Below are 13,117 nucleotides of genomic sequence, written 5' to 3'. Positions count from 1 at the left end.
CGTTTTGAAGAATAAATTATAAATCACGTGTGCTCTATTGCAAATTTGAACATGTCTCAGTATCAAGAACCAATGAAATGTATTAATGTGCTTGCGGTTTAATTGTATAAAAGTTCATGTATTACTTCCTCTTTCAGACTATTCGATCTGGACTTAGGCTGCTCAGTCTCTGTGTACACGCATTTCTTATTAAACTTTATCTAGCAGAAGAGCAGGCTGATCTTTGGTTTGTATCCTGAATTATCTGGATCTGATTCATATCTGAGTTAGCTTCTACAGCACAATAATGCTGGCAGTACAGATAAATACAAAGAAATGCATATACTTGTTATTCTCTGTAGTGATAATATGTCTCTCTTATATGGTGGGTTCTGGGACCAGCATTTACTTGCCAACAGCATGACTGGCTCCTGGTTATACTTTTAGAGGTGTAGCATATAATATCAAATACTAGTATCATTTTGTATGCTTTGCTTACACGGACTTTCTAGGTCTTTTGTCCCAATGAAAGAGCAAGACATGAGTTGCTTTTGTGGAGCCAAATATAGTAGACAATAATTTTCACAGAAACTAATGCCTTAAGTGACCATATGTTTTTAACATGTGTTGCAGTTGAGTGAATTATAAAATGGCATTCAGACCTGGGACATGTAAGCTGCATGAAAAGGGTGAAGTTTCAAGCAAAAAGGTTTAGGAAACAATAGAAAAACACATTAGTTAGCAGACTCACTGATCGATGGTGCCTCTATAAATAAAATGGTACCTGGGCTCATGAAACAAGTAAATAAATATACGGTATAGGTACTGACTGCACAATACAAGTTACTAATAACATTCAGATTAAGTTTAATTCACAACATCAAAACATATTTTCCCCATAACTAAGGCTTTGCTAGGTGGAAGACTGCATAAAAGTGGGGGTAACAGTGAGGTAAAGTATTGGGGTAAAAATGTAAATGTAAGGTCTAGTGTATTTCTACATTTTGTCAATATACAAATCAATACTTTTTTTTTTAATCACAAAGGATCTTTCATAATGGGTTTCTCATGTTTCTATTTCTGTATTGTTATGTCCTTCTATTCACATACCTCCATGCATGTATTGCAGATACACCATACAAAGTAACAACAATTTTCCTTTTATATAGTGCTATATACCAAACGTCTGCAGGTTCTAGAAACTGTACATAGCAGATGTTACAATTAATAATTTACAGGCAGCAGGATTTTAGGACGATTCAATATGATTTTACTATTTTTTACAGACCATTAAAAAAACAGGTATCAGCATGAACAGCTGCATATTTTCCCTCATTTGTCTCTTGCACCACAAACAGGTCCAGCTATGCAGATATTGCATATGTTTCTGTCAATTTGCTTCATGTTACTTCAAGTATCCTCTGATAATAAAATAATGGGAGACAGTTGCCCAAATATGTAGCTTGTATACATGATTACAAAGTCACAATAACTCGAAAATCTCTGTATGGATGGAGTGATACATGTACAAATTGACTGGCTTGGTTGAGATCAGGTCTATTGATAGTTTTGCATTAATCAACCATTGACTTATCAAAGACTCTACAAGACGTCCTGTGCTGTAATGTACAATAACAACAAAATACCCATTACGTGTCATATCTGTTCCATTGAAATGTTGGGCAACATTTCTTCATCGCAAGAAATAAAGCAAGTGTAAATTACCTGAGCAACTGCTTGAGTCAGAACAGACATTGCAGTGGGCAGGGCAGCGTTTGCAGATTCCATCTGCATCTGGGTAGTATCTCAGGGAGCAATTCAAAATACACCTGTTGTTCTCCAGAAACAGTCCACTGGCACACGATAGGCATTTTATTCTACTTTCATCGCAGGTCCAACAGGAATTATCACATGCCTCGCATGAACCTTCAGAATTCTCAAAGTAACCACTACAAAAAGAATACAAAAGAGAACAATACAGATAAGACTCATCACAAAACCTTTACTTGGAAGCATTGTGGGATGTGGTATACACAACACAACACCTGCAGCACGATCAATGGTTACCTATGCAAATATTTTCTGAAGCCATATTTTTTTCGGAGGTGCCCACTTGGAGTTCCGAGAAGGTAAAAATAGTGGGTCCTCATAACGAAAAAAATGGGGAAATGGAAAATTGGGTGATGTACAACCATGCCTGCAGGTTAAAATATCCAGGTGAACATACAGCATTCAATAAAGTTTTCTGAAGAATAGTCAATTAACTCACGTCGATTAGAAATTAAGAGAGATTACGGGACAGCAGGAATAGATGAAGCATGAATGTGGGGGAAGAACAGGGCATATAGATATGGTTTAAGCAGAACTGAGGATAAAGGACAAGACTGGTTAAAAACTGTAAAACGAATCAGAAATTCACCGATTTGTGAGGTTGAAGTGGGAGGGCAAGGACCACAGCAGCTCCTGCAGGCTATTTTATAAATAACAGATTTTCTCCTCTTTTGGGATTTTATGTACTTTTCAGATTTTCCTTACCGCCGTATTTTATTTTAACTTTGAGGGCCTTCATGGAACCTAATTGTTATGTCCTTAGACTGATTCAATGAGGATGCTGCTCCATTTGCATTTTTTGTTTTCTGTATTGCACTTTAGTATTTTAATAAACCTTCCTGGTTTTTCAAATCACTGATCTCAAACTCACTTTTTGAGTTGTTTTCTGTATTACTGACTGTATTTTGCAATGCTGTTTTGAATCTTGACTTTAGGGACACGGTGACTTATTTATTCTTGAGAACAGCACACCATCCCTAACCCCACGTCTTGGCGCTTTCAGTGTTGTGACAAAATGCAGGTTTCTAAGTGTACACCACCCAGGGTGTAAATGGGCCTCGCTCCATACCTATTAATGAGCCAGGAGATTTTGTGACTTCCTGTAAATTGCCATTTTATTCTACAACTGTACAGCATTGCAACACGAAATGTAGATGGGACTGCAGAAACGTGTGGAAAAACACTGAAAAAACATTGCATGCGTTGCCAACTTGGTTTTGCGACATACACCCTCTCTGGCTGTAGAGTGCTGACCTCTCTTTCATGGCTTATAAAATAAAGCAGCAGCACTGCCCAGCAGGGATCTTTCTGCCAATGTGAAGTCATAAGGTTAGGGAACAAACAGTGGCGCAGCTTCACAGGGGGTATTTGGTGTGTTACCCCCTCTAGTAAATGTATTTTCTGGTAAATAATTAGGGATAGGTGCTTTCAGTTAGGTGTGGTGAGGTGTCTGTTTGAATTTACCAGGAATATTTACATGCACCCAGGCAAAAACTCCCATACTCTCCGTTTTAAAAGTCTTGAAAAATGTTGGAAGAATGCGTTTTCCCTCAGTATCCCTCCCAATCTGCATTTCTCTTCCTTTCCGCTGTCCTTTGAGCCCCTCTTATTTGCCCTGCAAGTCGTCTAATGTATTTTAATATTATATGCCAGCGTGATTGTTGGAAAATCTGAATTACTTACTCTGGGCAGTTGAAGAGACAGCGTCCGCTGTGCAGAAACAAGCTCTGCCCATCGTTCTTGCATTGTATGCAGTCATCGCTGGAACCGACGCAGCTTTCACAATTCACTGCACATTTCTCACAGGTCTGAGTGAATAGATTCCCAAAATGACCCACAGGGCAGACTTCAACACATCTATTGTCCTGATCCAGAAAGAAGCCTGAAAGAAACATGTGTGAAAAACATTCCTCAAAATTAAGAAATGCTATAAAGTGGCGAATCCATTAGAAGAATGTTCCTCTCTACAAAACACTTATCTCATACCTTGCTTATTCAAACGGTACAAAATATACTCATGAATGTACATCTTTAATTCTAATTTCAGGAAATGAGTCTTTTAATAACTTTCACATATTGAGTGAACATGCATTGGCAAAGCCAATAGGTTCGGCTTTACTGTGCGAAGGCATACAAACAAAGGTATTCACGCAGGTTATTGTGCCATGCTTTTGTGCGATCTCTTCTTTCTGTGCCTTATATTTTAGTTCTGTAGGCTTGCAGTAATGCTCGGTACAAAGACTGCAAACGGACGGAATAATGAACAGCAGTATTGCGATCTTGGGGATTAAAAATGGCTATAGACAGAGGAGGAAGGAAATGAAATTAAGCATCTGTGAAGCTGGCTACCACACAGAAGCTACAATATAATTACGCTTTGTAAATGTGAATTGGATTAGATTTTTCAGTTTTGAAGTAAATCATTTTTCATTTTTGGGCATTCTACCAGCACCCTTTTCCAGGCAGGCTTGGGATACAAGTACACTATTGGACCTGGCCCTTTTACAGGGTCATTCCCCAGACTTTTTGCCTCCTTATTTTTCTGACCTTTGTTGGCTGACATTTTGACTCTGAGCACTTTTTCACTGCTAACCAGTGCTAAAGTGCATGTGCTCTCCCTTACAAAATTGGTATGATTGGATTATACCTAATTGGCATATTTGATTTACCTATAAGTCCCTAGTAAAGTGGTATCCCTATACCCAGGGCCTGTAAATTAAATGCTACTAGTGGGCCTGCAGCTCTGCCTACGCCACCCACTGAAGTAGCCTGTCAAACCTAACTTAGGCCTGCTAGCGCAGAGCCTATGTGTGCAGTTTCCTGCCACAGGGACCTGGCATCTAAATTTACTTGCCAGGCCCAGAACTCCCCTTTTACTACATGTAAGTCACCCCTAAGGTACGCCCTCGCTAGTCCTTTGGGCAGGGTGCCATGTATGTAGAAGGAAGGACATGTGCCATCCTGCGTGGCCTGTCCAGGTAGTGACAAACAGCCTAACTTGGTGTCTCACTGCTGTGAGAGCTGCCTCCTCATAGGATTGCATTGGAAATGCCCTGCCTTAGGTGTAAGGGGTATTGTCTGATTTATGGGAGGTAGTGTAGGCGTGTTTGGTATGGTTGTGATGGTAATAATAAATGCTGCTTACTGGTGTAGGTGTATTTTTTATTATTATCACAGAAATGCCACTTCTAGAAAGTGCGCATTTATCTGTGCTTATGACTCTGGTGTTTTGCAGCTTGATTCCAATCCACGTCTGGGCAGAGTAACAGTTGGGGCTTTGTGCATACTTCTCAGACAGCCTGGACACAGGGAGGGTGGAGGTGACACAGAGGTGCATCTACATATTGTAAAGCCTTCCTGGGCAGAGAGAAGGGAGAGGCGGGGCACACCTGCATTTGTAAAGACTGTGCCCTGGACTCACACAATAGGGTCGTTAACCCTCCACTAATGTTTGGAACCTGTGCTGAAAGGAGAGCGGGGGCACTCCCAGAACCAGTTGTAACTGGCTGGAACCTCCTCTCCCCACCATTGGAAGACACACTGTAAACCCAGTATAAGTACAGGGGAATTTTCCCCACAATTTGAACACTCTTGGAACTTGAAGCTGGACAGAGAACAATGATGAATGGACTCACCAGGAAACCACCTTGGACTGCTGCTGTTGTGCTGACCTGTGACCTGCCTGGTCACTAGGAGGAACTGCCACCATCTGCACCCCTTGTGCTGGCCTGTAGCTGGGCCCACCAGCCCTGTGCTTCTTCTTGTTTTGTTGTTCCCAGAGGCAGGGTGCTGTGGCCTCTGACCCCTGTCACGATCTCTACAGCTTGCCTGAAGCGCTTGGAAAATGCGCTCTCTCTGAAATTTGCTGAAGAAGATCACCGCCGCAGCCCGGGCTGCAGATTTGCCTGAGCGCTTGGGAAAAGCATTTATTTCTGCCCAAATCACCGCTGCAACACGGGCTGAGAAACAAGCCCTTGCGCTTTTTTAAGCGCTCCCCTGCTGCCAAGATTCACCGCCACAGCCGGGCTTTGTGAGTTCTCCTTAAGCTCGAGGTCCGCGCTTACCGGGTGCCCCCAGGGCACAAAGAAAACCTTGTGTTTCGCAACTAAAAGGAGCCAGCCCGCTCCTGTGGTGTCCCCGGGTGACGCGCGCTTTTCGGAGCGCCCACGGGGCACACAGCAACACCAAATCTCGACGCTGCTTCCCTCGCGGACGAGGGAAGGCAGGAGAGTGGCTTGCGCCCCGGACTGGGTGCGGCCGCAGTCGGAAGCAGGTGAGGAGCCTCAACAGAAGCCCCTGCTTCCTGCCCTACCTTTGCAGGCAGCCGCACCGCGGACAAGGGCGGCTGCCTCCCTCCAAGCAGGACGCAGGGAAGAAAGGGAGTTCCCTTCCCCCCCGTCACTGCGCTAGGGGCGCGATCGCCCCTGCTGCTCTAAATCTTTGGCACTTTGGGCCCCCCCCTTTGGAGAGGGCCATTAGAGGCCCGGGGGGCCCCCAAGGATCACGGGTCCCCAGAGGGGCCCGTTCTTTTCATTGCAGAGGGGGTGCAGACCGCCCCTCTCTCCCAAAAGACCTCAGAGGCCCCCGTTTTGTGCATAGGAGCGCCGGCGGCCCCATTGTCCATCTTCTAGGCACGGAGAGTGCATCTCCCACAGAAATCAGGTACTTTCTAGAGAATCTGAGCTCCAGGAGCCTAATGTAGACTTTTGGAAGTTTGTAGATTGCATACCTGTTTTTCTACCACTACATATATGTGCTAATGTTCCTTTTATGGGCATGTCTAGCTGATATGTATTTATATGACTTGTGAGATATTCTCTAATGTTCCTTTTATGGGTATTTAGGAATTGTTCATGACAAGTGCATATATCTCTTACTGTAATTCCTGACTACTGCTTATGTTGCAGAATCCTGAGTACTTACGTGTTCTAGTGTGAAAACTGCATAATCTTGCAGAGTATTAGTACCTTGTGTAACGTTCTGACAACTGCTAAGGTAGCAGGGTATTACTTACGTGTAATGTTGGTCTAATTATGTTTTGTGCAATACAGATTATTTTTACATAGCTCAGTGTTGTGTTTACTTTGTGGTGTACATTTTGCGTCACGTGTGTTGTGCAAATGCTTTACACATTGCCTCTGGGATAAGCCTGACTGCTCGTGCCCAGCTACCAAGGGCGTGAGCAGGGGTTATCTTGGACGTGTAACTCCCTTGCCCTGACTAGAGTGGGTAAGTTCTGCCTGGCTGAGGTGCATACCCTAGCCAACCAGAAACCCCATTTCTAACATACACCAATCAAAAGCACACAAATATCTTTGGAGTGTGTTGGGAGGTGCACAGACACTTGTGTGCCAAGTTTAATGGCTCAATTCATGAATTTGTTATTGGGGAATATAATTCTTAGAGCTTTGAACCAATCGTTTCACAACAATTTTGTCAATTGGAATAAAAACATTTAATTAGACCATATCCAGTGCTGAAAGATTTTAGGATTGCCCCCAATACATTTCAGTGTTGGTCGTCATCAGGGAACAGTTTTATCCACCTTCCAACATCACTATTAAAAGAACATTATGCAGGCAATCAAATTACAATCTATTAGGGTTATTCACAAAGATGATTTACACTTCTGAATAGTTTACACATGTAAGTTTACTCTTCCACTTCTGAGTAACTTTACTACTCTTGACTAGTCATCATTTACAAGCGTAAAGTTATTCAGAAGTGTAGAATTACATGCCTGCACCCCAAAACAAATGTTATGTTAAGTTGATTTGTAGATCACAACTTATCACCCATGAGGGTATCCAGGTGCTGAAGGAGGAACTTTGGTCAGGCAGAGCTCCTAGGTGAACAGACAGGTCTTCATTTTCTTACGAAAGTTCAGTAGTGATGGGGTGATCCTAATGTGATGCAGAAGGTCATCCCAGGTCTTGGTGGCAATGTGGGAGAAGGAGCATCCTCATGACTTGCTTCTGCTAATACAGTGGACTTTTGAGAGGACGAGTAAGGCTGAGCATAGATGTCTGACTTGGTGGTAGAGTAGGAGTCGTCATTGAAGTACTCAGGTTTGGCATTGTGGAGGGCTTTATAGGTGCAGCTGAGCAGCTTGAATAGGCTTCATTTCTAGATGGGTAACCAATGTAGTTCTATGAGGTATAGAGTGATATGAGCGCTTCGGGGGATGTCTAGGATGAGTCTGGGGGTGGTGTTTTAGATGATCTAGATAATCTTTGAGAGAGCTGTTTTGAGATGCCAGAGTGTGTTGCCATAGCTCAGTCTGCTGGTTATCAAGGCCTGGGTGACAGTGCTCTTGTGTAGGTAGGGAGCCATTTGCAGATCTTGTGGAACATTCTAAGTATTAGAAAGCATGATGAGGTCACTCCTTTTACCTGTTTAGTCATTATAAGTTTTTCTTCCAGGATGATACGGAGGTAGTAGAGCCACATTTATGAATGTAAGTTGCTACTGTCATAAAGGAGCAGTAGGTAGTCCTGCACCACACATGACCAACCACTGACTTAAAAAGAAACACCATAGGAAACGAGAATAAACTAAATTATTTAAAATAGTTTAAAAACACCTACATTTAATGTAATATTTTAGTTGAAGTAAAACAAACATTTATTAAACTTTCACCTTAAATGTTTATCAACGTATTTTGAGACAATTTATATAAATACATTACAATAATTGGAAACCTAATTTTAGGTTGTGACTGTGCAGCCTTTATGCAACACGCTGGTGTTTAAATTATTATTTATACAATGGTAAACTTACCAGAATTGCAGGTAAAACAATCCAGAGCCAGTGGTCCAAAACAACTTTGACACGATTCATCACAAACATAACATGTGCTGTCGGTAACTGCAAAAGAAAAAAACACAACAAACAAGTAGTTGAAAATTCAGTACAGTATTGTACTTTTAAACATATTTTGGAAACAAATTGTCATTTGATAACAGGAAAAATTACAACACTATATTTGAGTGGGCAGACTCAACACTGATACTGCTTTCATTTAAGTCACTCTTTGGAGCATGAATGAACTTTACGCAGCATCGACTTGGTTTGGGTAAGAAAGTTCTTTTTTCCTTGGAGGAGATAATGTCTTGGTCATGTTAGTATTACTGTTTATTTATATAAACACTTTTCTAGGTCTGAACACGTATTTGATACCTGAACATCATAACAGTGGATTTTGTGCCACCACACTTTGCCTTATCAAGAATACTTTTTGTAATGTGTTTTTGTAGTGCAAAGAGATTGCTTGGGCAGACGTCTTCTGACACACTGACACTATTTATAGGGTCGAAATATGCTTAGTTTACATTACATACTAGTGCATGTCTTTTCCGGGAGACATTTCAGACACAGATGGTGCCCCTTCGCACTGGAGACGGTGGGTGTCGACGGCCCAAATGCTGGAAAAAACGCTCATTAACCAGTTAGTGCATGGTTTCTAGCAGGTGCACTTTTCCATAAACACAATTGGGGTCATTATGACCCTGGCGGTGAGTGGTAATGTACATACCGCCACATTATGAGATTGGCTATCTCCAGCCCAGCGGCTGGCATAGTACCAGCGGCTGGCATTATGAGCTGGCCTACCACCATGGTTTTCGTGGTGTTAGCAATGCCATGAAAACCAAGGCGGTAGGCCCTACTGGTGACAGGGAATTCCTTCCCTGTCACCAGTAGGCGGCTCCCCCAGCCCCCAACACACACCTGATTCCCCCCACCCCCTCCGATCCTCACACTCACCCCCACCCCCTCCAAACCTCACACACCCACCACCCCCTCTGACCCTCACCCCCACCCCCTCCGATCCTCCCACTCAAACCCCATACACGCACACACCCACAGACGCACCACGCATACACCCAATCACTCACACTGGCATACACGCATACATACACAAACTGGCATACACTCATTTATACACACATACTTCCAGGGATGATCACATACATTCATACAACGATCACACTGACATGCAGACACACACTCACTTCACCATACTTACACGCATTCACTCACACGCATACAACCACACAAACATCACAACACACACAGACGCATTCACCCACACACTCACACATTCATGCACACACTCCGACACACACACACACAAAGTACCCCCCATCCTGCCACCCACCCTCCCCTGATGGACGCCTGATGACCCGGCGAGGAGGTCATCCGGGAATGGGAAGGGGCACTGCTACCGCCAGCAGAACACAGCCAGGCTGTATTACTGGACATCATACGGCTGCTGGCGTTCTACTGGTATGGCGGTGCTGGTGGTAGAAGCGCCAGCTTACCACTGTTCGCTAGTATGAAGTCAGGCAGTGCTCATAATATGGCGGATGGATGGTAGCCGCGGTGTTGGCATGTTGGCGGCCATCACCACGGCGGTAGGTGGTTTTTACCGCCAATTTTGAAATGAAGGCCAATATCTCTTTATCCTCAATCAACCCCTTTTTTCCCCTCGAAATGAATGATAATAGGTCCCATTTTTGTTAAACACCCATTGAGGAATTGGGGAAAATTGAACCCAACGGACACATAGTTAGTCAAGGGTCACTTGTGGGATGCACCATGATGTGCTGAGGTGCTAAACTTGGTATTATATGCCTTTGCATCACAGAAGCCTTTATGTTCAACAAGGCAACCATTCAATCATTCTGGTTCTGTCAATAGATGGTTAAACCATGTATGAACGTTGTTGAAATTTCATATGTGAGTTTTATTGGGGGAAGAGTATTGGGGGAATTATTATGAGCTTTATTGGGGGAAGGTTATTTCTGGGGGTGAGGCGACCGTGGTTATTCCTAGGTCTCTAAACTGATTCACAGAGACACTATTATGCAATTCAAAGTTGTTTTCAAAAGCCCTGGGGTTTGACCATAAAGAACTGTATTACTCTTGTTTTTCTTGAAAAATGTTTTAGTTTTATATAGTGTGAAAAATATATTTGCTGGTATCTTGGCTGAACAACAACTTTTAAAATAGTCACTGAATTACAGTTCAGCCAGCGTTGTTTTTATTTGCCCTGTGACTTCACCTGTTAATTCTTCCCATTTCATATTGGGTGCCACAATATTCCATCAGCATCTATGCTTGCTTCACATGCACCCATATAAAACTGTAAATATTGAATATAGTTTGGATACCCATACCCGTTGTATGATCTGCAAATATTGTATAGATCCATTTGAGGTTTCATTTGTGATGCAAATTTATCCCAAGAAGCAAAATTATTGATCTACTAAATTGCTGGAGAACCTGTTATTTTCCTCCTTAAACAGGGCAGATGGTCTTTCAGTCTTTGCCTGCTGAAGAACCTTTTTAGAAACAGTTCACAGACTGCACTGTAACACTGCTCAAGCATGCACCCGAGAGATAGATAGTTGAATAGGTATAGTCATTGATCATGGTACATATGTGTGATCATATTGAATGCTCTGCCTTTAACACACTAGCCAGTCATGAATCTTAAATGTCATTCTCTTGGTAGAGTCTTAATATCATGGTTTTATGAAGATAGTGTCTGCCTAGCACTAAATATGCATCCCTTCCATCTACAGATAGAGTTACCAATCCATCACTCTGTACACCTCTAGGTTCGTGAGTGTGCCTGTATGTGTTTTGACTGTAACTGTATAAAGTTGTTTGAGTGCCAATGTGCCTCTGTGTCATGTCTCTGCACATATGTGCCTGTATATCATGTTGCGTCTGTGTGCATAGATATCTGGGTGTGTGTGAATAACTATTTGTCTTCTCAACTGTGCGGGTGCCTGCCTGTCTGTTGATGTCCATGCAGGTGTGTCTTGATAGCTGTGCACAGTGGTGCTTTTGTGCATTTTGCTGAGAGTTCCTGTATGTCATTGGTATGTGTGCATGAATGACGAATTGTCTGGTGCGTTAGATTTACATGTTTTGCTTTATCTGTGGCGGGCACTCTGTACAAATAGCACATCAACTGGCTTTGGACTCTATGGTAAAAGCTTGCAATTAAGCAAACATCAATGGCTTAGCTATATTGACTTCAAATGTATTTCTTTCCCACAAAGTTGCACCACCCTCCCTCCAATTTCCACTAACTTAAAAGAGATAAAACTTCCCTGTCACCCTCCCAATAATGGTTTGCCTCCATTGACTTAAGTGGACATTACCCTCCACATACCTGCATCCTCCCCAAGCAGTGATTTACCCTCTGTTTGCAAGACGCTAATCTTCCACATCATCTTCCCAACAATGGTTCATCTACATCGGCCAACAGTATCTTATTATTGACTTCAATAATATCAAACTGCCTGAACACCAAAAAACTGGTTTCCTTCTTCTGAAATCAATAGCATCACCTTGTCACAAATCTTCATTATTCTCGCAACTATGATTCAGCTACTTTGACTTCAATGGCTTCATAATGTAACATTAACTAGCAGCAATGGTTGGACCTTCGTCTCACACCCAACTCAATCTTTTTCACCCCCAAATCCCCCACGAGTGATTCACCTCCAGGACCCCAATAGGTTCAAACCTCTGCACCCCCCTCTCAATAATGGCTCAGCTACATGTCAGTATACCTTAACTGGCAAAATAAGTTTTTGGTTTGACTTTAATGGTGCACACCATTATTTTAGGTTTTATCATAGTGGCACACAGTGCTATTAATGGCAAAATAAAGTAGAACAAATGAGAAAGTGATCTCCAGATGCAGGCATTTGTGAGGGAAAATGGAGTACGGTTGTCTTGTATGGGCAAAAGTAAATCTGTTCAGTGGCAAGGCATGGATAAAGAAAGATTCTTCCTCCAGCATTTCCACTCCCTACTGGTGCAGGCAAGAAATCAGTGCACTGACATTAGCAATCTCAGGTTCTGACCACATGATTGTGGTGTCCGTGGAGGCTCATTTCACTTAGCTGCACTGGCCAGCTGTCTCCTGTATGTGGCCAGTGGCGTAACAAAGGCCCTTGCAGGCCTTGGGGTGCTGGGGGATGGAGGGTGGTGGGAGCAAGCTCCCAGGCGCCACATCAGCACATTACACTATGCATGAACTGGAGGGCCCTGACTGGGTCCAGTGGAGATGGCCCCCCCTCAAGGTACTTTGCAGGGGGGGCCCTCAGGTCACTGTATGTGACCCCCACCTGGTGTGCTCTCACCGCAGACTGTGGAATTTGTAAACTTAGAGGCTCAATGGCTTGCGTTGCACTGCACCACAGCAAACTGGAAACCCTAACCAGTGTAGTAATCTGTGTGGGGCAATTAATGCAGTTACTTTGTGAGGCCATTAGTACTCATTAAT

General features: G+C 43.0%; 1 protein-coding gene across 1 annotated transcript in view; it reads right to left on the bottom strand.

Annotated features, from left to right (window-relative positions):
* Positions 1-13,117, bottom strand: part of LOC138283896 (proprotein convertase subtilisin/kexin type 5-like) — a 570,601-nt gene that overhangs the window by 365,311 nt on the left and 192,173 nt on the right. The window contains exons 7-9 of the mRNA XM_069222102.1: positions 8,590-8,676; positions 3,493-3,691; positions 1,705-1,928 (exon numbers count right to left, since the gene is read on the bottom strand). Of these exons, the coding sequence (XP_069078203.1) occupies positions 1,705-1,928; positions 3,493-3,691; positions 8,590-8,676 (510 nt within the window). The remainder of the gene's footprint in view (positions 1-1,704; positions 1,929-3,492; positions 3,692-8,589; positions 8,677-13,117) is intronic.

This window comes from Pleurodeles waltl, chromosome 3_1 (assembly GCF_031143425.1).
Source record: "Pleurodeles waltl isolate 20211129_DDA chromosome 3_1, aPleWal1.hap1.20221129, whole genome shotgun sequence".
NCBI lineage: Eukaryota > Metazoa > Chordata > Amphibia > Caudata > Salamandridae > Pleurodeles > Pleurodeles waltl.
The sequence above is the reverse complement of the archived record's forward strand: the minus strand, read 5'-3'. Positions and strand labels throughout refer to the sequence as shown.